The following is a 26,199-nucleotide window of genomic DNA, read 5'->3' as shown; positions in this document are numbered from 1 at the left end:
CAAAAAGCTTTGCCAACCAGGAGATTTATTTTGATAGTACTTGGCGGAAGCTGCAGTTTTACTGTGGTGAACTTGACCCCCTGCGCCTTCGTCATCATCCGTACACACGGCGGCGACAGGAGCTCCTGTATCGGCAGGGACGGGTCTCCCACCGCTATTCTCTGTCTGTGCGGAGGAAAAACACTGACAGAGAAGAAAGACGACCGCGAATTTCCTCCACGAAGCTCCCTCTGGAAACTCCGATGGATTAATTTGATTTTTCTGCGGTGAGCGCGCTTTTCTTTTTCTTCTGTTGAATTTCAATTGGTGCGCCAGCCTTGTCCCCTATTTTGCGCTGTGGAAAGCGAGTTGAATTCATCTCGAGAGGGAGAGAGGCAGAGAGAGCAGATGAGATAAATAACACATTTTGAGTGGCTGCAGTCACGCCAATCTTTACTCCGAGTCTTCCTCGGAGGGCTGGCTTTGTGTGGTTTGCGTAAACATTGCCCTCGTTGAGGAAAAGACTGGGAGAGCGGTGATGGTGACTGTGGATGATGTTTTGCAGTGATTCTGGAGAGGGGGCTCTTGTGTTGCAGCAGGGATGGATGCGCTGCAGAACAGAGCTGACCACTGAGGCCATGCACACACACACACCTAATAAACGCCAGGCTGGCCTTCGGACAGCCTCTTAATTGTTTAACTCCACAGGAATTATCATATGCTTTGAGTTAATTGCATTGCCACGCTGCTAAACATCCAATTAAAGCTGTTCCAGTCGGGTTATCTCATGTGTCTGGAGGTGCAGCCATCCATCTTGTGAGCAAACACTGGGGATGATATGTGTGAGCTAACCCCACTGTTACCCATGTGCAATAAGTTAGTCAGCAGTTATTGTTTTGGTTGTTAAATTGTTCAGTCAGCTCCCTGAAGGCCTGAGTTCAGCCTGCCTATGAATGAGTGCACAATTGGTGTGCATGGTATGTATTAAATTTGAATGAAAGGAGTTGGATGTTGTGCTTCGTGGACCGTGCACTTTTCCCCCTTCAGGCTCGCTCTCCCTTATACAGTTCAACCTGCTGGCGCATAATCTGCCAAACCTGAAATAAGTTATAAAGAAATGCAGATGCTTTTCAAAATAAGGCTCAGTTGATAACTTTAGTTTAAGACCATTTTGTTGGTTTTTAAGATTTTTGGAAGGTGTTGGTTTGTTTTGACATCTACTGTGATGATTATCATTGTAAAATTAATCTGTCAAGCAGCAGAAAATAAATTAGCACTTAACTGTAAAATCATCATTAAGCCACATTTGAAGATATTTTTCTAGTTTCTAAAATGTGAGCATTTTCCATTATTCTAAATATTTAGGAAGACTTTGTTGTTTGGGGGTCTGAAAAAAATCAGGTTTCATTGATGGAAATTGCAGTGGGTATATTTTTTTGTAGTCTGATGTTTTGGGCACTAAACTAATGAGAAGTGTAAAACAGCCACACATTTTTAGCATTTTTTTTTATTAATAATATAAATAAATCAAACAAGTTGCAATTTATTTCTTTTTTTTTGGGGGGGGGGGTTGCATCTGCTAATTGGCTTATCGTTGTAGATCTGCGTCCAGCACTTGTGCGCCATGTGGCTCGTGCCAGTGTTTTACACTTTCCATCAACTCAAGTGCGATTTTTAGTTCTGCCAGAAACCTTCCATCCTCCGTTCCTGTAAACCCACCTCATCATGATTTCCACTGGATTCTTGCATCGACCATTACCCTCCACTGGCACAAGATTTGGAAAGAATCATTTAAACCCTCAGTTCAGACTGTCAGGCAGAAGCAGCAAGAATCTGCTCTGGTATCTGGATAACACTTTTTTCCTGTTTGGAAAGTGTTCACCTAGTCTGCACTGGTCTCGCTGACTGAATAGACATACACAATGGGATCGGTGATTTAACAACATGACTCAAGAAGCTCAAGTATAGACACTGTGACACTAAAACACAGCTAGGCTTAAACCCACACGCACGTACTGTATGAATCTCAGCTGTGTGTTTTATAACTAGCTCTGTTCATTCAGCACACGAAGAATGCTTTGAAAGCTTTAACAGTGTTTCATTGTGCTCATAATCTTGTAGCAGAGTGAAAAGTGGCCATTGTCTCGTTGTTGATACACTGAATGAACTCGGTTGTCTGACACAAGCAAATGTTGTAACTATTCAGAGAATGGCAGCCATAAGGAGGAGATTGTCAGCGTTGTACCAAATCCAGCAAACATAACAGTGGGTTTCACGTGCATTCAAATGTCACACAGTTTTTCTTAAAAAGGAAAAAAAAGATCCTCTGTTGGTTCGTTGGTCTCGTCTTTGTTCCATGATCAGAACGTTGAATTATGGAGTTGAATAAGGTCACAGTGAGTGCGATGCCAGTGGGAGGCATGTGGGAAGTTTGACCTTGTTTTGTGCCTTGTCAGTGATCTGAGTGTAAAAGGACCCCCACACTTCAACTTAAACAGGATACCTTTTAAGAAGATGTGTTGAATTGCAAAATAGACTGAGGAAAGACTGTATTCTGGAGGGATTTGTTAGTTCGTAGAGGTTAAATTATCACAACATTGCCAGATGTAATGCTCAATTGACCATAATTTCCACAGTTTATTAGTCAAAGCCACGTTTCAATTTGTTTTTCTAAGCTGAAATAATATCTTGTAAACTTGTTACCATTAGGTTCACATGTAGCAATTACTCTGCAGACTTGTATGATTATTTTATATTGTAGCATTAAGACTTTATTGATCTCCAGAGAGTGAGAGATTAATAAGGTTACAGCATTTTAAGGAAAATCTAAAAACATAAAAATTACTTAAAATGATGAAATGATTGAAGGACTTGCTGAAGTCAGTCAGTTGCACGTAATGTTACATACTTTCCCTGAGCTCAAAGTTATGCACAGATAGATACATATTTCATAATCTTGTAACACTTAGGAAATCGTCAGATGTTCCCTTTTTAGAAGCTGCAGATGTTACACTCATTCTTACGTAATTCTTAATAAAATAATTGTTGCTGTTTAGGGAATTTCAGTCTTTTTCTTTTTTTTTTAGTCTTACACATCCAATTATCTTTTTTGTTCTTGCTCGTAACACAAATCAGACTGCAGATATATTTGTTTTTCAGGCCTGACTGAGTCTCTCCTGGTAAATCCATCAGTTAGTCTGTGCGACCCTGACATGTCTGTCCTTTTAATATAGTATATTGATTGCAGCTTTACTCCAAATGACCCACTATCTCATTATGGCCTCCAGCGCTATGACTGTTGTTATGGATGATTAACACTCGAGCTTGTGCGGCATCAAAATAAAGGCTTTCATTTGGGTAAATTAATTTCCAGTTGAGCCGAGTGGTTGTGACAGATAAAGTAAAGCTGACCCCGTTGCTGTGTGTTCGGTACCCATTCAAAAAAAAACTGCTTGTTCAGTGGTGCATTTGATAAAATAGTGTGAAAGCCGATAGTTACTAAAAACAGGTTGTGGATTTACCTGTGGTGGTAGGCGTGATGGAAGTCACTGCAGAGGGTGTCCTGCAGCGATATTCACAGATATTCCTAAATTTCCTCACATTTTTTGATGTTTCAGTTTACATATGTTCCATGAACACCTCATTTATGGTCAGCTTCTTTAAAAAAAAAAAAAAAAACCTCAACATTTTAACACAGATTTTGTGAAAATTAAACCAAAAACACCAACAGCAGAAAACTGCAATTTATTGTCCACTTGAGGCTTGCTCTAAAAGGAGTTGGTTTCAGTCCAATTTACAGCTGATGGTAAATGGTAAGTAGCAAAAACGTTTTAACACGTTTTTGGTGAAAAACTTGAGGCCTCTCACCTTTTCCTTCTCTTTGGCTTTTGAATTAACTCTTACAGCACATTGCAATCTTGTCCCCGAAGGACCCTCCTGATCACGCCATTGTCACTCTCTCTACAGCAAGCTGCTCATTTGGGTCTGAAAATAGCGTGATGATTGCTATTGCAGAGGCTGAGGTGGTCATGCAATACCCAGGCTGTGCCATGAAAGGGAACAAGCCCCGAGGCTTTGACGCCATCATCTGCTGGTTTGGTGTGGGGGGTTTGAGTAGACTTGCGTGTGTCTGTGTCCATCTCCACCATGATGAAATGCAGCGAGAGCACCAATCTAAAACTTATGTTGTGATCTCATACGTAGTGTTGACTCATGTGTAACCGGAGAGCAGAAATGTATCTATGATGAACGCTCGTGAAACTCTTATTAAATTACCGTGTAAATGTGAAAAGCTGCTGATTCACCGACTCATCTAAAGGATTCTTTATCTTGTAAATATGAGATTATTAATTGGAATCGCAACACAGACATGATTTAATGTTTACAAATACACACTGTGCAATAAAAAGACCACACAGGGAACATGTATGAATACTATATTAAGGCAAAATGTTATAGATTCTGTGCAGCTGAATGGTAAATGTATGCTAAAGCTACAGTAGTCCCTAGTCTTTTTAACTTGAAGAGCAAGATTTTCATAATCCCCACAGGCAGCACAACGACATGAGATTTCCCCTCATTTACTCTGATCCCTGCAGGAGTGGAGGCAGTGCTATTTCAATCACTTGAGTTGAAGAGAAAATCCACCAGAAATCAGACTTTACCTGCTCAGTTAATATATTCTGGTGCTACGTTAGTCTTATTAACGCCACGTTTAGAGGTTTTTGTATCGACGGGGAAGGTGAGTAAAGAAATGCAGTAACTATGGGAAGTTAACATTCGTGGCCTTGATATTGTTTTTCTCTCTGTTGTGTATTCATAAGAATTTATTTTTATTTTCAATGCCTGACTACCTCAGGTCACCTCTGTCATTCGCGTGGACTTCGGGCACGGTCTTGTTAAATACAGTCATGTGATAGTTCCAAGTTCTAAAACGAAGTACCCTCATGATTCAGTAGTTTGTAGTAGAACAACCTTTAGAAGTTATAACTTGAAGCAGACGTTTTCTGTATGACTCACTTTCTTACATCATTGCGGTGGAATTTTTGCTCAATTTTCTTTTCAAAGATGGTTCAGTTCATTGAGGTTTTTAGACATTTGTTTATGCTCTGCTGCCTTAAGGTCCCACCACGGCATTTCAGTCAGACTGAGGTCTGGACTTCGACTGGGCCGTTACAACACTTTAACCCAAATGGCCAAGCTTTAGCTGTCAGACAGATGGCCTCACATTTAACTTTAGAATACTTTCATATGCAGAGAAGTTCATGGTCGAGTCAGTGACTGCAAGGTGCCCAGGTCCTCTGGCTGCAAAACAAGCCCAAATCACTCCCCCTCCCCCACCGTGCTTGACAGTTGGTGTTTGTGCTGGTACGCCTCGTATCTCCAAACATGGCTCTGTGTGTTATAGCCAAACATCTCTACTGTCCTTTAGACAGATGAGGCCACTTCTGTTTTAGACATTTTGTAGTTTGTTCAGATTCAACTTTGCAAACGTAAGCTGTGCTGTCATGTCCTTTTTAGAGAGAAGAGGCTTTTTCCTGGCAACCCTTCCAAACAAGCCATACTCATTCAGTCTTTTTCTAACTTTACAGTCATGAACTTTAATATTTAATAGCTAACTGAGGCCTGCAGAGTTTTTTGGGGTTTTTTTGCAGTTTCTCCGACCATTGAAGAGTCTGACCTTGGGCTGAATTTACTGGGACGTCCACTGTGGCATTGCATTACCCACACACCTGAATGCTTCAGTTATATGGACAAAACGTTTTCACATAACTGTACATTCATAGCTTTCCTGGCCAAATAAATACTGTAATGTCCCAAGCCGAGTGACAGTACTGGATATGTGGTTTTCTTTGTTTTTGTTTTTTTATTTTAAATTATTTGAATTGGACTGAAATCACGACGTGTCCCAGTCCTCCTTTTTTCTTTCTCCATACAATTTTGAGCCCTGATGAATTCACACTCATCGCCACCCAGTGTTAACTTGGTTTGGAGGCCGTCTTTGGTTACTGTCAGCTGTCCCGATACTAATGAAATCACTGCAACATGTTGAAAAGACACGTTTTGAACTCAACTGTGGAAAATCAATTCATTCTGCTGTGTTTGTAGTACTGCTGCTTCTTCTCCTCAGTGAATTGTTAGAGCGGATCCCCTTTTTGTTTTATATCAGTTCTCAGATGTCGATTAAAAAGTCAGAAAATACCCATCACAACATCCTGAAGTCTTCATTTACTTGCTTTGTCCAGCAAAAAAAGATAAAACAAACAACAAAATAGGGCTGCCACGATTAGTCGACTAGTCACGATTATGTCGACTATTAAAATCGTCGACGACTAATTTAATAGTCGACGCATCGTTTGAAGCTTTGTAAGATCACAAAGGACGCAGGAATGAGTAGTAGGATTTAAGAGTGTAATAACGGACTGAAACAGAAGATGGCAGCACTGCATGTACAAGGATGCCAGCTGCCGTTAAACCCCGAAGAAGAAGAAGCTGTGTCCCAGAATTCATAGCGCAGCCCAGCGCAGTTGTCAACAATGGCGGCAGCTAGTTAGTTTTAACTTTACTCTTATTATTCTTTCTTGGTCACAAAATAAACGTTTAACATATTTTCAGGCGAGAATGTAGCTGTGTAAACCTCAAATATCTGCTCAGTTTATCAAGACACCACATATTTTCAAAAGCGCTCCGACGTTTTCGGAGACGTCTGTTACCCACTAGCTCGTTAGCTAGGCGGGGGCAAGGCTAACTAGAGCCGTGAGAACACCGGACTCCCGGCAAATCGTTTTCAAACCCACCGCCGTCTTTCGCTAGTCAGGTTAAACATATATAAGTCACTTAGATAACTTAAAAATGTTATTGTTTGGCTTTCTTTAGTATTTTATTTGTTCCTGAGTAAATCGGTTTGGCTGAGATTAAAGTTATAGTTTTTGCACAGCTAAAACTGTCAAGCAGACAGCTGATTATCAGAAGTGTGAGACGCTGGAGAATATACTCCGGTGTCCTGTTATATTTTAGAAAGCAAGGAGTTTATTAAACTTCACCGAAACAATCTGCAAATTTCATTAAAAATTAATAAACTACCATATTGTCTTTATTTTTAGTTAGCACAAACACTTCAAGCTGTAAGCTAATGATAGTTATATAAGACCAGATGCTGCTGGTGCAATAAGCTGTACGCTGTACGTCCAATGGATGATGATCTGATTAGTCGACTAATCGCAAAAATAATCGGTGACTAGTCGACTATCAAAATAATCGTTTGTGGCAGCCCTACAGCAAAACCAAGTGTGGAAGCACTGAAAAGTCCACGTATTCGCTTTGAATATTGCTTCATTGCCATATTGCCATTCATATATAGGATTTTTACATTTAAATATATCAGCTGTACTTTAGAGCAACGTGCTGTAAATACCAGAAGATTGGAGATATAAATATAGATGTCAAAACAGATTATTTTATATCTGAAGGATTATTGGAGACGCAACAGCAGCCGTGCTTCTTGTATTTCTGTCTGCGGTCTCTGCTTCGGTCAGAGCTTATACTGTAATGCTGCTGGGCTCGTTTCTTCTTCTGCGTATTTTATGGGGTTTTATTGGCAGTAATGAATCACAGTGATGTCGGTCTCTCTGCAGCAGTTACGTCCTTTTGTTACTTAAGCAAACTGGAGCTAAGCTGTATAGTGTGGCAATAATGAAATCCTGTATACAGAAGGAAAACTCAGTTTTTGGTGTCAGAGTCCCTCTTGGTACTTTTTCCATGCAGGCAACACAGCAAGGATTTTTCTTGTCGAATGAATGAATGAATGAATACAATTTTATGCAGCAGAATTCGTTTTTCTAGCTGGTTAATCATCAGATGTAACGTGATCTTTCAGAGAAATCTGACCTCAGACTTAGCTTCTTCTGGACAAAACTGCTCTCTCTGAAGTATAATAGATAAGCATTGATGGGTTTACAACAACTTGCACTTGAAAACCACTTTTGGTGTTTTGCAACTTTGCAACAACAATAATCATTTCAAGATTTTGACACTGCACCATCATGTGACCTCTTCTCAAAGAGGGCATTATTTCCCGTTCATCTGATACGTTCATGCATTTTCTCCTCATCTACATATAGTGCTTGACTTGTTACATTCTGCAGCATTTTCTCCCACTGTGCAGCAAGTGACACATCTGTTTGCACTTTTTGCCTGTGCAGGCATTAAAGTTTCTTGCTAGTAAATGTAAAACAGGCCTGAAGGGTTTGATCTTATACTGTGTAGCTTTGCTTGTAAGCATTAAGCACCAGTCCTTCAAAAACAAGCCTGTGGTTCCTGCTTGTTTTCTGCTTGGAAAATAGTTTCCTTAGAAAGACGTGCTTATTTTCCAATATTAGCAACATTACCTGCTGTATAAAGGCAGATTGTGCTTTTTGGGGGGTTATACAGCTGGGGTAAAGAGCACTGGGATGATTTCCCTTGTCCTCGATCTGTTGCAGTGTTGACTTTTGTTCCGAACACCACCTCTCTCCATTCACCGACACTGTAAACAAGTATGTTTCCAATTAGCTGCCTCTGAAGTCAGCTGCCTGCTTATGCCATTGAAAGACAGCGCTGCTGCCGGGGCCCTCTTCTTAGACATGCTGAACCGGTTTCACGAGCTTCCAGGGCTTAAAGGGGGGGTTGGGGAGTGGGACACGGCGAGCCAAAATGTTCATTAACTTAACTGGGTCTGCAAAGACGGTAAGGCTCTTTTTAATTGACAAAGCAGAAAGCAGGCTGTGTCCCTCATTTCAAAAACTGGTTTATCTTTGCTTTAGTGAGGACAAATGTTCCATCAGCGCGCGTGTGCGTGGCTCCTTGTAAAGCAAACAAAAATAAAGTAAATGCTCTCTTGTGAAGTCAGTGGCTCGGTGTAGACTCTTCTCCTCAGTGTGGTCATGCAATCAGATGGAAAAGTAAACTGTGATAAGTAGGGCCATTAAATTGTTTTACGGCCAGTTTAACTGGATATTCTCAGCATAAAGCATTAATGCGAGCGTACATATGCAGCGGTCATATTTACCGAGCACATACAGCTGTGGTGCATTGTGTTCCTCCATTTAATTAGTAATGCATCTTTTAAAGCGTCGTGTTTAATTTCAGCCTAATTGAAAGATTTTTCAGAAGACTCTGTGGAGCTCTCAAAGGAAGCTCTGAAATAATGGGAATATTGAATCATAATTTCCCCAGTGGAGATGGCTTTTGAGCTATTATTTTACCTAAGTGCTAATTCCATCTCGCTCTCTTTCTCTCTCCACCCACAGACAGTAGAGAATGGGCTGTGTCCAATGTAAGGATAAAGAAGCAGCAAAACTCACTGATGACCGGGAGACCAGCCTTTCGCACAACTCGGGCTACCGCTATGGGTCCGACCCCACTCCGCAGCACTACCCCAGCTTTGGGGTCACCACCATTCCCAACTACAACAACTTCCACAGCGCAGCCTCGCAGGGAGTCACTGTGTTCGGAGGAGTCCACACGTCCTCGCAGTCTGGGACCCTGCGATCTCGGGGAGGCACAGGTAATATTAGACTGTGAATGAATGTGAGCTACTTTACATGTCTTAAAAATATTTGTCACCTTTTAAAGGGCTAATGTGCATAAAAACTGCAAATAAACGGAACATTTGCATAATTTGAACCTGAAAAATACATCCATCCATCCATCCATTCGCGTCCGCTTATCCTGGAGGAAGCCGGAGTACCCGGAGAGAACCCACGCAAACACGGGGAGAACATGCAAACTCCTCACAGAAAGACCCCGGCCTGATGGTGGAATTGAACTCAGGACCTTCTTGCTGTGCGGCAACAGTGCTAACCACCGTGCCACCGTGCTGCCCTGAAAAATACATGAATAGAAAATATCACATTTTAAAAATGATATGAATTTGGTTGCCCGGAATAAATTCACTGAGTACCCTGTTGGAAGATAAACTTACACGCTGTTAAGTAATGGGTCAAATTACAAATAAAATGTCTAATTTAAACTGTCTAAAAATGTCTCTGAAGGCTGCTAGCTGCCGGGTAGGATGGATCCATTCTTTCATGTTGTTGTGTGCTTACAGAGCCAGGTGGCTTTATGAGTTAGTGTTGTTTTCTCGTCAGCTCAAAGCAGTCTGGCTATTCTCCTCTGACCTCTGGCATCATCAAGACATTTTCACCCCGAGAACTGACACTCACTGTATATTTTCTCTTTTCCGGGCCATTCTCTGCAAACCCTAGAGATGGTTGTGTGGGGAAAATCCCATCAGGTCAGCTGTTTCTGAAACACTGTGACCAGCCCATCTGGCGCCAACCACCTTTAAGTATTCAAAGTCACTTAAAGTCAAAGTCACTTAAATGACCCTTCAGTTTGAACTTCAGCAGGTCATCTTGACCATGCGTACAGGCCTAAATGCACAGACTTACTGCCAAGTGACTGGCTGATTATAGATTTGCATTAACAAGTGTATGGCCTGTGAATATAGATGTTTAACAAAAAAAACAGCTTATGTTGGCTTGTCAGCTTTCTGTTCTCAGAATTACAGGCTCAACTTAAATAACGGGTGAAGTTCGTGGCTTGTGTGCCATTTACTAAATGAATAAGTGAGCCTTCTCTTGTGTGTAGTAGAGCCTCAAAATGAATAGAAATGCCCTAAATTATGACCAGTTCTCTGTGAAGAACAATGACAGAGAGCAGACTTTTTGCTGAAGAGCGCTTCAAATGGGGAGAAATAAGCTTTACACTCTTTTGCTCGAAATTTGAAAGCTTCGTATCATCAGATTTATAAATCGCCACCATCCTTGCTTTGATGTCTGTGACGTACTTTGAACCCTTTTTGCGGTTGAATAAAACCAACATCTTTGAAATTGCCGTCGCCAGCTCGCATGAACAAGAAACTACTCTAAGAGGGGGAATGAGAAATAAAATGCATGTCTAATTTGTACAGTGAAGACTTGAGGCGTAAGAAACTGAAACTATAACAGATGTAGAGCCGAAACTTGATCTGATCTGCAATGACCTCAACGGACAGTGTGCAGATTTGGTCGACATTAGGATTGCAGCTTGGAGGATTTAGATCAAATCAGAAAATGAACACTTACAGTTTTAGGCTTATTAACAGATACTGGCAGATTTTTGATTGGCTTCCCTCATCTAGACCATGATAGCACCAAGTAGTATCTATATTTGCTCGTTAGGTCTGCAGTTTTATGTTAGTTAAGTAGGCATCACAAGTCAGTTAATAACAAAAGTTGTTTTTGTGAAATCTTTTTTACCCCATCAACTTTTTTTTATTATATTTTTTGCCTTTTTAGAGTCTAAGTGCTCCTTTCTTGTTAAACTGAGATCATACAGCTGTCATTAAGGTATCAGGACATAAATCCAAATCAGTTAGTGGCAAAGAGTTTGCTTCTGTAAGCTAAGCTTTGTGTCACACCTGTAGCAATTAGCTTTTTAATATGAATGTTTTACTTTATTTGAAAAAATAAAATGTCCCACACAAGTCCTTAAAAGTAAAACATCACCATAAATCACAAACTGCGCTGAAACATCTCAAGAGTCTCCAAATTGTTGCTTTTATTTAAAATTTCTATAAGCGAAAAACTCCCACAATTCTTTTTAAGTTAGCGCTGCTAGTGAGATGTTTGGAAAGATAAAAGAGTAGAAATTTGTTTTGTTTCTAAGGTGAAAATAATGCAGCAGATGGGGTGTAAAGAATAAACAAAGAAGGCAGTAATATTTATTGCCGTTACATAAGCCCCATGTGTTAGACAGATGAACGAACCCTACAGTAAAAATGGAATGAAAAACCCACCGCCATAATATTTCAGCCACATAACCGCCACATGCAACATTTTTGTTTTGCGGCAGGGGTGACTCTCTTTGTGGCCCTTTATGATTATGAAGCCAGGACCGAGGATGACCTCAGCTTCAGAAAAGGGGAGAGGTTCCAGATCCTCAACAGCACGTAAGTGTGAAAACATCTGCATGACAGCACCAAAAGGGTGGTGGTTGTGTTTTCCTTCTCTGGTCCGGCTGTAACAAACGTTACACCGGCACCAATCTGACAGACTTAACCGGGTCTGTGAGGTTCTTGGATTCTCCTCACTTTTTGTGTAACTACAGTGATTTGTGTTGCTTTATCGCATCTTTATAGGAGAATTAAACAGTCAGACCATACTTGCGGGCTGTGCGTGGGCGTTTCCCATGGTAAATGCTGACTGACATCTGAGAGCCTCTGTTCTGTCTCCCTGTCATTTTGTGTTTTCTCTTTCGCTGAATCCAAACCAAGCATTTCCCCTAAATCCAACCAGTTATCTCAGCTACTCATGACAGTCAAACTTCAGTCCCTAACTCCAAACGGAATGGGAGGTCCTGCTGGAAACATACACTCACCAGCCACTTCATTAGGTGCACCTTCAGAACTGCCTTAATTCATTGTGACATAGATTCATCAAAGTGCTGCAGAGACTTTGGTCCATATTGACATGACAGCACGACACAGTTCTTGCAGATTTGTTGGCTGCACATCCATGATGTGAATTTCCTGTTATACCACATCCCAAAGGTGCTATATTGGACTGAGATGTGGTGACCGTGGAGGCCATTTGAGTACAGTGAACTCGTGTTCGAGAGCCAGTTTGAGGTAATATGAGCTTTGTGACACCAGACATTATCCTGCTAAAAGCAGCATGTCAAATATGGCGCTTAAACAATGCGCATTTAGTGTTTAGGAGCCCACCACTAACCTAAAGTAGATCCGCGTTGTTTACACCAGATGTCTGTCCCTTCTCTTCTGACCTCTGGCATCAACAAGGCATTTTCCCGTTCAAACCATTCTCTGTAAATCCTGGTTGTGCGGGAAACTGACACCAACAACCATGCCTCGTTCAGCGTCACTTAAATCCCCTTTCCTCCCCATTCTGATGCTCAGTTTGAGCATCAACAGGTCGTCAAGACCACGTCTACATGCCTAAATGCACCGAGTTGCTGCAACGTGATTCGCTGATTAAATATGTGTGATAGAAAGCAGTTGAAAGGTGTATCTAATAAAGTGGCAACGAGTGTAATTCTTTTTTTAAACCAGGAAATGGTCTATAACAAAGGGGAACCAACAAGCTATTGCTAGAACATTTACATATAAATAATATATATTTGCACAAGGTTGGAGGTGATTCCCACTGGATATTATTTGGGATATAAGAAGCGCATTTGTAAATGGCCTGTATTTATATAGCGCTTTACTAGTCCTTAAGGACCCCAAAGCGCTTTACATATCCAGTCATCTACCCATTCACACACAGGTGATGGCAAGCTACAGTGTAGCCACAGCCACCCTGGGGCGCACTGACAGAGGCGAGGCTGCCGGACACTGGCGCCACCGGGCCCTCTGACCACCATCAGTAGGCAACGGGTGAAGTGTCTTGCCCAAGGACACAACGACCGAGACTGTCCAAGCCGGGGCTCGAACCGGCAACCTTCCGATTACAAGGCGAACTCCCAACTCTTGAGCCACGATCGCCCCGTGGCGACAAATGAGCAGACTGTCCGAACGTTGTCCTGAAAATTATAAAGCACTCAAATCATAGTTGCGAATGAAGAGCTTCAGCTGTAGTCAAATTTATGAATTCAAAAACTGAGTTTATAATTTTAATTTCAGAATGGTTAAATCACATAAGGGTGGTCATGCACGGGGGTCTCTACATTACAACTGCTTTGTCTTAGATTTGCACTAAAACAACAGCATTCAGAGTATTAAGAAGAGTGCGTTTATTTCCTTAAATGTAGTGCATCCACTCTGTTTACACGATGAGTAAATGGTGATCTAGCTCTGTTAAATCCACCCTCTCATTTTTCAGCGAGGGAGACTGGTGGGAGGCTCGTTCTCTCACTACAGGTGGAACTGGATACATTCCCAGCAATTACGTAGCTCCTGTGGACTCCATCCAAGCCGAGGAGTGAGTGAAACTTTTTCATTTGAGCACACGCTCTCACACACAGCCTCCACGGGTCTCCGAGGCACGGCAGCTTCATCACCAGAGAGCATAAATATTTCAGAAGTCAGCTCATTGCCTTTGTTAGATGTGACATGGTTGCACGCACAGTACAAATAGAATATTTAGGAAAGCACTGAAAACAAATTTCCCACATCTTTTTTTCCATTTCTCCTCCTTCCTTCAGCTGGTATTTTGGTAAATTGGGTCGAAAGGACGCAGAGAGGCAACTGCTCTCCAACAGCAACGCCAGAGGCACTTTCCTGATCCGTGAGAGCGAAACAACTAAAGGTACTCAAAACGAGATGGTGACTGTTTGAACGCTTTTAAACTTTAGGAAAACTGACAGGTGTTTGTACATAAGTAAAGGAGCACATTAAAGTGAAAGTAAGTAGAAGCAAATTATTTATGGATAAACCTAGAATAAGCCGTCAGACTAAAGATTGAATAACTTAAAATAACATCACAACCAATCTGTTCTAGGAGCCTACTCTCTCTCCATCCAGGACTGGGATGACGTGAAGGGAGATCACGTTAAACACTATAAAATCCGCAAACTGGATAATGGAGGCTACTACATCACCACCAGAGCCCAGTTTGAGACACTCCAGCAGCTAGTGCAGCACTACTCGGGTGAGACTCTGCTGCTCAGTGTGTACAAAAACATCTTAATGGTATATTGTGTGTGGGATTTTTTTTCTTCTTCTTTTACACTTCCACATTTCTCATGTGACCCCAAATTGCACGGTCATTTCAGCCAGGGCTGCAGGCCTGTGCTGCAGACTGATCGTGCCGTGCCACAAAGGCATGCCTCGTCTGACCGACCTGTCTGTCAAAACCAAAGACGTGTGGGAGATCCCGCGGGAGTCGCTGCAGCTTATTAAACGCCTCGGCAATGGCCAGTTCGGAGAAGTCTGGATGGGTGTGTATCTTATTCCTCAAATTCCAAAAATTCCATTTTGACTAGAATGCCATTTTTGAACTTGTTGTGATTTCTGAGTGGATTTAAGATTTTGGGGAGGGCTTGGGTTGTTGAACCCTGGGAAAAACAAAAGCAAGTTATTAGAATATTTCTAGCTTTATCTAATTCATCAGCATTAAAATAACATTTTGATTCATTTCTCCCATTAAAAAAAAAAATGTATCCATCTGTGCACGCTCTTAACCGCTTAACCAAATCAGGTTAACGGGGAAGCTTGGAGTCTGTCCCAGCTGTGACTGGGTGATAGGCAGTGTGCACTCTTGGTACAGAGAGAGACAGCCAATGCATGTATTTGGACTGTTGGAGCTCCTGAAGCAAACCCAGAAAATACATGCAAACCTCAGTTTTAATTACAATCTGTTATGTCATACTCTGATACACTTAATGCAACTTTCAGGGAGTATTTGTTTCTAGTTATGTGTTCTACAGATTAAGTTAAAAGAAGCATGGCCTGTTCGTTTTTTCTTTTAATTAGACTGAATGTCACATTTTGGGGTTTTTCTTCTCAGGTACGTGGAATGGCACCACCAAGGTGGCAGTGAAGACTCTTAAGCCCGGCACGATGTCACCTGAGTCCTTCCTGGAGGAAGCTCAGATAATGAAGAAGCTCCGACACGATAAGCTGGTGCAGCTCTATGCTGTGGTGTCCGAGGAACCCATCTATATAGTCACAGAGTACATGAGCAAAGGTAGAGGCTGTTTTAACAGTGTCATCATTGCATACATGCATTCATGCATGCACCTAAATAATGTTGCATTATATATATATATATATATATATATATATATATATATATATATATATATATATATATATATATATATATATATATAAAAAAACGATCTATCTGCATAGGATGTAGAGTATGTCTCCCAGTTTGCTGTATAGCAAATGAAGTTTATTTCACATTGTGACTGTTGGGCAGGATGCATTTGCGATGGAAAAACATATTTTCAGTTACCACAGCAATACCTAACAAACATCTCACTAAGATGTAACATTCTAGGCAGAAATCCCAGAACTGATGCAACATTAGCACAACGTGATGCTTGTAATGATGTGGCAGCCGAAGAAAACAAAAGCCTGATATCCTGACTGTATTTTTTTTTTCTTATCTTTTCAGGGAGTTTGCTTGATTTCCTGAAGGACGGCGAAGGTCGAGGCCTCAAACTGCCAAATCTAGTGGACATGGCGGCTCAGGTGTGAAAATCTTGATGCTCAGAAAACATGTTCCCAGGGAAGGATGTTTCCTTTAAGAGCTTAACTGACTTTAATCATCTCCAACTGTTCCCAGTTTAGTCATTTAATCTCAGCACTGCTCATTTAAAGTCTTTTGTTTTGGTGATTTCCCAATTTTTCACACACTTTGCACAAATTCCACGTGATTCATGTTGTTTACTGAGAAAGTAAATGTATATAAAGCAAATCTGTGGGCTTTCAGTTTAGAGAGATGCTTCACTTTTGCTGTCCCACTTTTTTAGGGTGATAACATTTGTGTAAATCTTGCTTAGCACAGATTTAATGACCTTGAAGCTATACATTGAGATGATGTTCAGTAGGAAAAAAACCCCTCAATTTCCCAGGTGGCGGCGGGCATGGCTTATATCGAGAGGATGAACTACATCCACAGAGACCTAAGATCTGCCAACATCCTAGTCGGAGACAGCCTGGTGTGCAAGATTGCAGACTTTGGTCTGGCTAGACTCATCGAGGACAACGAATACACAGCAAGACAAGGTAGGCTTCACTCCAACACATTTTCATGAATCCATTGCTAATGCCTTCCTGCTTGTTTAAACCACAAATGAATTAAAATGACGTTGCAACAACACACAGTACAGAAACTGCAACATAGGTTCCAAACTTCAAAACTGAAAAAACTTCCTGTCCCTGTAAATGTAGAATTTATTGTATTTGTGCGTACTTTCAAAGATGAGCAGCAGATTTTGTGTCAGAATTGAGTAATAATTCAGTCACTTTTGAAAATGCTGACATAGTACACACACCTGTGATCTATGTGCTGATGAACTAAGATGAGATCTATGGATCACCTGGTGTGAGTACACACTTAAACTTTCTTTGTGTTTATGTTGCTTAGACATTGTAATAAAGACAATATATGACTACAGACCGTGCTTGAGAAATGTCTGTTCAGTAGCAAAGTTGTCCAGTGGTGGTTTTCTACTAGATTTCTTATGTTTCAGTGAGTCAGGTCAATTATTGACTACTACTGGGAAAAAGATTAGAAGCTTGCACATGTTTTGTCTAACTCTGTTTCTGTAGGATTCATTAAGTTCCCTGTAAACTGCCATCAGAGGAAAAATGTTGGTGGCTTGGCAAAAGGGCTTATTCCATCCAGTTTCACACACGAACACACACACATTTGTGTTTCTGTAACTTCAGAGGACATTGCTTTAACCAAAATGAATTTCATGGATACAAAACTTAAACTTTCCTGATGTTGACCCCTGACCTCTTCACCTTAAAATGCTGTTACTGACAGACTCATGTCACAACATGAGCACTTAGAGCATGCTGCTTTTCTTTTTGAGCAAGAATTTGTCTTGATGGAACCACTGGAAAGCGGATGCACGTGTGGTTAGCGCAAAGACAACCAAAGATGTGTTTATACAGGGGTACGGTGCTGGACTTGAGACCTCTTAAAAGGGCACTTGTTTTACACGAAAATATGCCGCTGCGATTATTGTTTGAAGGATGACGAGGAAGCAGCCAAAACCTGATTCACTCCAGTGTTGTTTCCCCCCTGAGTCAGACGTGAACCACACCAGGAGGACTTCAAGCTCTGTTAGTCACTCTGTCAACATGTTCAGTCACTCATTTGGTAGAAATGAAATGTTTACTTGCTCGACTCGGGCCAAGTGCAAACTGACACGGAGATGGATAATGGAATGGTTCTGTTATTTCCCTGGTGGGATGTAATGATGTCCTTATGTGCCTGCACTAATCAAATCAGTGAAGGGAAAAAAATCAGTACAGTGAAGACTGACCTACTTTAGTCTAGGTTTTGGTGGAAGCCGCTGCTGTGTATCTTTGTGTATATCTGGAGGGATGCAGAAGCAAAATAATAAAAGTTTGAGACTGTTTGTGAAATTAATATCACCTGAATTTATTTTAGGTGCGAAGTTTCCCATAAAGTGGACCGCTCCTGAGGCTGCCCTCTACGGGAAATTCACCATCAAGTCAGACGTGTGGTCATTTGGTATCCTGCTGACAGAGCTGGTGACCAAGGGCAGAGTGCCCTATCCAGGTGAGAGTGCTGAGCTTGAGGGTTATGTAATCACCTCTCAAAACCAATCAAACGGCTGCATTCAGTTAATGCAGGCTGTGACACGAGACTTTGCATGATTTAAAAGGAAAAAAAGCAGTAGTTAGTTGCATAATGCATTATACATAGAAATGTTCCAAGCTAATGAATGTGAATTGTTCCAGTTTCACTGACATTATAATTCCATTTTAACCTTTATATAAGCTGTCTAGTGTCTATGCGATGATTGCTGCGATGTTTTCAGTTTCCAGTGTAAGGCTTAAGGCGACACCACTTCTATGCAAAGCACTATTTCTTCAGTTCAGATCAAAACGGAAGGCTCTTTCCCGCCTTGACTGTTCACATTTTTATGCTAATCGACTATTACCCCCATCTTAATGTCACATTGCAACCAATAGTAGGTGCAGGAAGTCATCTACTAATCTGTTCCACGATACTGAAACTCAAAAGCAAAGTCTAGAGTAATGCAACTTATGGAAACGGCACAGAAAGACTGCTTACAAACTTGGTGATTTGATGGCAGCACAGCCCTAAACTCTCACTCTATGTGCACCTTTGTTCAGGCATGAACAACCGTGAGGTGCTGGAGCAAGTGGAGCGAGGCTACCGGATGCCGTGCCCCCAGGACTGCCCCTCGTCCCTGCATGAGCTAATGCTACAGTGCTGGAAGAAAGACCCAGAGGAGAGGCCCACCTTTGAGTACTTGCAAGCCTTTTTGGAGGACTACTTCACTGCCACTGAGCCTCAGTATCAGCCAGGGGATAACCTCTGAGCGCCGCGGCCCTCGTCTCATGTCGTTTCACCAAAATTCCACCAGAGGGAGCCAGACACCACGCGTTCTTTCTCATTCTGCGGCTCTAATGGTTTTAAAAGCTGGCAGACTCGCTTTCCAACCTTCAGACGTCATACAAACAGGACAGAGGGGTGCAAACACAGCAACGTGACTATCAGAATTAGAAGTGACTGTCATGGATGAACGACATGAGTTCTGTTGCGTAACGTGTATGTAATGTAAATACAAATTGCTTGTTTACTTATTATCTTTTTTCTGTTTTGTATTCCTTTTGATAATTTGGAAATGTGTGATTTTTTTTTTTTCTTCTTTTTTTCCATTTTTAAATGTAAGGTTACATTTGTTATGGCTCATAGAGAAGTGTGTGAGGCTCACAAGCTGGTTACAGATGTAGGAATAATAATTGTTGGGAATAGTTAGACACTGTGGACCAAAGTGTATCTGAAAATTAGTTTTTTTCCTTTTTCTGGGAGTCCACTGACTTTTTTCTTCTTTTTTCTTTTTTTATAAGGTTACTGTAACAATACTTTTCTCCTCTTCTCAAGGACTTTAGATGTACTATAACACCTGTTCTTGCCTTTTCTTGTTTAGTAATATTCTTATAATGTAAGGGAATGCCTTCATGCTTTACACACACTAACTCAGTGCATCATGGGCTCTTCCTCCCAAAACTGTATGCCATCTGCACTAATATTGTGCATTCATTGCATTCCAGCTTCTGCCAGTGATCTTTTTTTTAGGACTGGCTTAAAGTGACTTTTAAGTTGAGCTTTACGTAATTCAAATGAGGACGGAACTCCTCTCTAACTGCAATCTTCGTTCAGCTGACTGCTTAGTATACTGACAGTATTTTTAAATGTATGTTGCAGATGGCAGCAGGCTGTGTAAGACTTCCACACTGTCTTTATGCTTCAACAGCCAAACAAACTGCCACTTACATGATATGAATGAAGGATGTGTACCTGTGTTTGTCCCTCCATAATGTGTATTTGAATATAACAGTTTGTGAGACCAAATACCTTTTAATTTCATTTTAAGAACATTTCAGCCAGTTAAGAGACGCGAATAATTGATTATTTCCAGGCATTAGGCTTTGGATAGCATTTCATCTTCCTTTACTATCAATCTCCTCTCACTCTTGGTGTGTAATCACATGACAATGTGCCATTTATGTGTATTTATGTTGCTCTCCACGGGTGTAAAAGTCAGCAGAAACTTTTGTATCACTCCGTTTGCCCTGAGTTTAGTAGGTATTCAAAACTTTTGGTCTCTATTTATTGTCTCTGTCTGTTCTGCGTGCACAGCTGTTTTTGAAATAAAGAATCCTGCCATTACGACGCACTATTTAACACTGTTTGTGAAGCTCGTCTGACTGCTCCCATTCTCAAGAAATTTCAGGTTCTCAGCAACAGGCGTGGTGAATAAGCAGACATGACTATTGAAAATGACAGAGTACAAATGAGCCTGTGGTTTTGTTTTTTTTCCCTCGGGGTGAATTTCACGCAGATGACAAGGCTGAATATGCAAATCATCGGATACATGTATGCCCTGAAGCCAAATATCAATCAGATGCATAACCTAAGCCTGTTTTATCCCACGCTTTGTTTTTTTGTTTTTTTTAAAGTTCTAATGTGGACTGCTTATAAAAAAACAGTTTCACAATTTTAAAAAAGAGTTTAAAAACAACTAAATTCCTTACTCATGCAGGCTTTCCTGTCCAATCTGGCACAGGCATACAGACTGCATTCTTGGCTCTGATTGGACGCGCAAAGGCGTGAGATATTTGCATATAGTAGGTTCCAGTGCAAGTCTGTGCATCCACAGGAGTCCTGAAACCAGACTTTTAACAGGAGGGTGATGCCTCTCTCTGGTACTTAACCATAGACATGTTTATGAGCATGAACTTTCGTGTTGTTGTTTTTAATACCTGCAAGTAAATTAAGCTCGATCTATTGATTTTAACACAAGGAAATGTTTGTTTTACACATCATCTAATTTGATGTGGTACAGGATGTGTCTCAAGCTGAGATAAAATGGAGAAATCTGGAAAGGAGCCAAAGCTAGAAAATAGCTTTCAACTTATGAACGCTGGAGTAAGAGAAAATGAAATGGATCGACCGAGATGCTGCATGAATGCAGATTATTTCTACCGAAGCCCAAACAGATGCAGAGAAATGAATCAAGAGTTTTGCGAGCAGAAACTTCATTTTATGCAGCATGTGGAGATGATCCAACCCAGAGTACCAGAAGATGGAAGAGAAATATCTTCCAGGATGAATCTACATCATCAGTCTTCTGATGACTGCTTTTCTCAAGGAGCGATGCCGAATGGCACAAAAAGAGAGTGCGGCTGCTGGGAATGTGGAGCAAAGCGTTGTGGAACAACTGAGCCTGCAAATGGAAACACAGCGAGGTAACCATGTTACACTTTTAGGGAGTAAAATACCAGCACACATTTGATTAGTTAAAGCATTCATTTTCAGAGGGGAGGATGAATGCGACGCTCAACCTCAGAGTGATTTAGAAGAGGAACTCGAGGCTCCTTTGCCGCTGAAAGATGACAACGAGTGGCAACACTGTACTCCCTTTTTACTTCCCCACCACGACGTGCATAGCTGCGGTAAGGAAAGCAGTTCTGTGATCTGTTGTGATTCTTTTATTTGTGTAATTAGATAAAAGAAACCTTGAAAGAGGCTGTGAATACTCTGTATGTTTGTAATACATATAGCTATGACACACCTGTAGGGTAACACTTCATAATGTGGCCTGCGACTAAGAGCACTGTTCCCCTGTAATGAAATGGAGTTTTAACGTATTTAATTTGAAATTACCAACATATACTTAAAGGTAAGTACACTAGAATAAGGGGCTAGCAAGTATGCTGTACTTCGGGGCATGTGGCTGTATTATGGAATGACTTAACCTTGCCTAACTTCTGAGTACTTTACAGGAAAGGTGTCAAACTTTATGCAGTAAGTAATTTTAAGTACAATGCAGGTAAAGTAAAGCAATTGAAAAATAGAAAAAACAGAAAAATGTAAAAGAAGTTTTAAATATTAGGATGAAACCTGTTGTGAATTTAAGGGTTGTGATTAGTATTTACTGTTTGAGGTAAAGAAAAAAGATGCTTATTTACTCTTGATTTTGAAAAAACTGCTTTTACTGAAACACTTTCAACAGACACTCCCATAGAAATGTTTAAACTGTACACAATGACCTTCGTCATATTATGAACTTAATACTCTGCAGGAGAATGGCTGTGTAATCTCAACCGATACCATCCTCAGTCACGTCACCTCTCTGCTCCTTTCCAGCACTGGACACCTCGGAATCAACCCCAAAATGGGTAAACACAGCTGACGATGTATTCAGAAAACAACATTTTTTACATGTATGGTATATTGATAAAGGTTGGCAAGATTATGTGAAAGATGTTGGTCTTCGTATATTTTTCTTTCTTGCTGCTTCAGGCTCCAGTTTCATGACCACTTTAAGAATAACATCATGGGAAGTGTCTCAGTTAACGTCCCTCACTTCTCACTTCCCACTGTGGAGGATGTTTCACGGGTCAGCATGCTGAATGTGGGCTCAGCAGGAGCAGAGGAGTCCGCTTCACATCCACACGGGAAAAGGAAGGGCATCCGTTTGCCCGATGAGTGCCGTGAGTCACTTTTTTTGGCACTTTATTGTCTCTGTAACAAGGAATGCACATTTAAGTGTTAACGGAACAGATTAATTAGTATCTTAGAGACATTTCGTCGCTAGCGCAGAAACTATCTACTTAGCACGTAAACTGAAGTAATATTTATTTGTATTGTCTTTATAGATTCACATTTAAAATAAAAAGCAAGCTCAAAATATTGTAAGAAAGCTAGCTTTAGGCTATATTTTTGATTAATTTTTCAAATTTATAATATAGGAATGAGTTACTTAGAATAATGATGAAGATATTTTTGCTGACCACATTTTTTATATACATTTTTTTTTTGTTTATTTTTAGAAATCGGTGACCCAAACCCAGTGGTAGCTTAATTATTTTCTCAAAATGTAATTTGATACCAAAGGCAGTCAGGATAAAGGTACTTCACCTATCTGATCATTTTTATTTGCTGCTGTTTCTTCTTTTTTGAAACGTTTTAAGTCACAGTTTGGCTTTGAACACTTGCACTAAATGAAGCATCAACAGCCAAACCAGTATGTAACAGTATAGCAGAAAATACAAGTACGCTTATATTAAGCTGACACTGAACATAAAGCTTTAAGATTCTGATTGTTTGGGTTTTATTATCTTGCCTCTTCTCAGGAAACGTTTTCATCACTTACTCTTCGGACGTGTCCTCAGAGATGGTCCCCTTTGTGGATTTCCTCACAAAGCAAGGTTTTCGACCAGCTGTAAGTTTCCACCCTGTGTACACTATCATTCTGTAATATCATTAAACACTTTGCTCACAGCACTAACCTAAATTTCACAGATTGACTTATATGACAGCTCCATTAGATGTATGGACGTCAACAAGTGGACAGACAGTTACCTTAAAGATGTAAGTAATTATGAGAACTGTGTGCGAAGTTATATTGTTACCATAAATTGCTGCAAGTATCTCTACAAGTCTACCTTTTTAATACTCCTTACTAGGCTACACTATTATTTGCACAGGTCTTGTAACATATGTTTTTCTATCTTATTTTTAAACTATGATTCTAGCTTGATAGTCAGTCTGCTTTCTGTTAGTGTTTATGTAGTTATGTGGTTGTGTGAGCTCCGGAGAATCTCAGATTCCCCCTGGGATTAATAAAGTACCCATCATCAAGATCAGCAAGTGTGTTACCCTCTATAACAGATAAAATGATATTTCATATTCCATGTTTTTGCTGTATCTGTGTTTATTTCAAGTTACTTTTGTATGAACACTGTCTTTTTATTCAGTGTCTGAAATTTCTGTCTGTTTTTTTTTTTTAACAGCCGTTAACCCTTATTATTATCGCCATCAGTCCAAAGTACAAGGAGGATATTGAAGGACCTGCAGTTGACAGCCATGGTCTACACACCAGATATATCCACTCAATAGTGAGGATAAATCAGCAATGGAGGAAATACTCAAATACTGTATTTTAGCAGAGGAGTTAATTCTACACTGAATTAGAAAATGCTATTAAAATATTAGAGTTGTGATACTGCGCAAAAGTCTTGAGCCACCCTTAAATTATTTCATTTAATTTCTTTAGAGGGCCTTGAGCAATAATTCTCCAGGCTTTCTGAATGGCTTTTTTCTTTGGACATTCAAGCATAAAAATGCATTTAACTTGAAGGATGAACCAGCGTTATGTCTACACACGACAGAGAGCTTAGCAAAGAAACAATTTAAAATTGTATCTTTAGACACTTTGTTACAAACACTATGTCAAAACATAAGGACTAGGCTTAAAAACAGATCTATAGCAGACTCAAGGATTTATAATCCTTATATACATTTTAAAAAAAAAACGTTTTCACGTTTCAATGAATTGCTGCAGCAATTTCCAGTCGTCCTAGCAAAATATAAATAAATGGAGCTGACTCCAGACTTTTTCCACAGTATTGTTATTTAGAAGTGTTCAGTATGTAAAAGAACATTTATTCATTTTTTTCTTAACAGTAAGTTTTATGATTAAGTTCTTCATTCCTTTAATGTTTATTAATGTTTATGAACACAAAAAAATAATGTCATATTTCTTTACATAAATAATATGCAATAATGCTGACAGGTAAACTTAGAGTATTTTATTGTATATTTAATTTTGCCAGATGCAGAATGAGTTCATCCAGCAGGGGAGCTTGAATTTTAGATTCATCCCGGTTCTCTTCCTTTGTGCATCCCAGGTCAGAAAACATTTCCCATATTTATCCCTTTGCATTTATCTTATCTTTATTATATATATTTTTTTTTAAAAACTGTGGAAAATCTCGACAGAAACATGTCCCAAGCTGGCTCCAGAATACTCGCGTGTACCGCTGGCCGCAGGACACTGAGGATTTGTTACTGCGACTGCTGAGGGAGGAGAGATACGTGGCTCCTCCTGTACCTGTGGAGCTCAGCTTATTCATCAGGCCTGTTACCATGAGCGACGCAGCTACACTGTAAACAAACAAACTGGTGTTCGGGCATGTGTCTGGGTTTAATGTTTCTGCTTTAAAAGCTACATTTTGCAGTAAGTTTATTTTACAAATCCACAGTTTGATCCAGTTTAAGTTGAGATATAAGCTCATGTTCCAAGTTCTATTTTATGTTAAGTGCTGTTTTTCAGATGACTCAATAAAGTTTTTTCCATGTATTTAGACACATTTCTCTGGTACATTTACTATGTAAACATACGCAGAATATATTATATAATAACTCTGAATGGCATTCCTACCAATGGTGTGGCTTATTTGCACAGGTGTCACCTTTTGGAGGTATTGGCCTGTGGGAGACTTTCTTGGAACCACCCACATACTTGTAAATGTCCAGATTACCTTCTCTCTCTTTGCAGCATCCCCCCCCTCCCCCTCCTTCTCATTATTCACTCCACAGCAGTGTTTGCTAATCACAGTGTTATACACAGCGCTTTTGTTGCTATTATTTTTAATATTTTCATGGTTGTTTATCATGAAAGCAATGTTCTTAGTTTAGCATCAGGATTAAGAGGGTGGCCTTTTTGTTGTTGTTGTGGTTTGGATTGGATTGCTCTTTTTACTGTGTGAAACTATCTAACTTTAATGAAATTATATTAAGACTGGCCAAACCGACCAATCTAAAATATATTTGAATAAAACAGAACAGACTTTATCCAGAACTTTGGGGTGCAAATCAGTCACCCTCCATCACTTTAGCTGCTACTCAGGTTTTTCAGATGTCCAATGTCAGTGGGATTTTCATTGTGGTGGTTTTTTCTCAGATGGAAAACATACTTAAAGTCATATCAATCATTTTGTCAGTATTTTATACAAAATGTCAATGCTAGCAGAGACCACTGAATTTAAGTAACTACCGATGATTAATTTATTATGTTCATGTGAAAAAAAACCAATACTGGAAATAGGAATTTTAAATAAGAAATGAACTTTAAGCTCTGTTGCCTTGAAGACACAAACCATGGATCCCGCGTTGCAGGTATTAAAATGAATTAAAATAAAAACCTGAA

The 26,199-nt window shown here is 40.2% G+C and overlaps 2 protein-coding genes across 2 annotated transcripts; both read left to right on the top strand.

Moving 5' to 3' along the window:
* The first annotated feature begins 106 nt into the window (after positions 1 to 106).
* Positions 107 to 20,392, top strand: fyna (FYN proto-oncogene, Src family tyrosine kinase a). The gene is made up of 12 exons (XM_085390831.1): positions 107 to 266; positions 9,267 to 9,523; positions 11,854 to 11,950; positions 13,842 to 13,940; positions 14,164 to 14,267; positions 14,460 to 14,609; positions 14,734 to 14,898; positions 15,468 to 15,647; positions 16,083 to 16,159; positions 16,543 to 16,696; positions 18,096 to 18,227; positions 18,809 to 20,392. The coding sequence occupies exons 2-12, from the start codon at positions 9,277 to 9,279 to the stop codon at positions 19,015 to 19,017; spliced, it is 1,614 nt and encodes a 537-aa protein (XP_085246957.1). The 5' UTR covers positions 107 to 266; positions 9,267 to 9,276; the 3' UTR covers positions 19,018 to 20,392.
* A 488-nt stretch (positions 20,393 to 20,880) lies between these two features.
* Positions 20,881 to 25,342, top strand: LOC146646843 (uncharacterized). The gene is made up of 9 exons (XM_085390832.1): positions 20,881 to 21,451; positions 21,522 to 21,658; positions 22,288 to 22,384; positions 22,509 to 22,699; positions 23,342 to 23,430; positions 23,511 to 23,579; positions 24,002 to 24,106; positions 24,824 to 24,898; positions 24,990 to 25,342. The coding sequence occupies exons 1-9, from the start codon at positions 21,072 to 21,074 to the stop codon at positions 25,158 to 25,160; spliced, it is 1,314 nt and encodes a 437-aa protein (XP_085246958.1). The 5' UTR covers positions 20,881 to 21,071; the 3' UTR covers positions 25,161 to 25,342.
* The last annotated feature ends 857 nt before the right edge of the window (positions 25,343 to 26,199 follow it).

The sequence above is a fragment of the Rhamphochromis longiceps genome, linkage group LG19, assembly GCF_057381845.1.
Source record: "Rhamphochromis longiceps isolate RC_006_pf linkage group LG19, R_longiceps_female_GT1.1, whole genome shotgun sequence".
Taxonomy (NCBI): domain Eukaryota; kingdom Metazoa; phylum Chordata; class Actinopteri; order Cichliformes; family Cichlidae; genus Rhamphochromis; species Rhamphochromis longiceps.
Note: the sequence above shows the minus strand (reverse complement) of the source record. Positions and strands in the feature narration are given on the sequence as shown.

Bases quoted from the DNA above. Each gene is read 5' to 3' on its own strand.
- fyna (XM_085390831.1), top strand. From the start codon at position 9,277: ATGGGCTGTGTCCAATGTAAGGATAAAGAAGCAGCAAAACTCACTGAT. The intron at 11,951-13,841 runs GTAAGTGTGAAA...CTCATTTTTCAG, and splicing joins TTCCAGATCCTCAACAGCAC to CGAGGGAGACTGGTGGGAGG. The intron at 14,610-14,733 runs GTGAGACTCTGC...CGGTCATTTCAG, and splicing joins GCTAGTGCAGCACTACTCGG to CCAGGGCTGCAGGCCTGTGC.
- LOC146646843 (XM_085390832.1), top strand. From the start codon at position 21,072: ATGGAGAAATCTGGAAAGGAGCCAAAGCTAGAAAATAGCTTTCAACTT. The intron at 22,700-23,341 runs GTGAGTCACTTT...GCCTCTTCTCAG, and splicing joins CCGTTTGCCCGATGAGTGCC to GAAACGTTTTCATCACTTAC. The intron at 23,580-24,001 runs GTAAGTAATTAT...TTTTTTTAACAG, and splicing joins CAGACAGTTACCTTAAAGAT to CCGTTAACCCTTATTATTAT.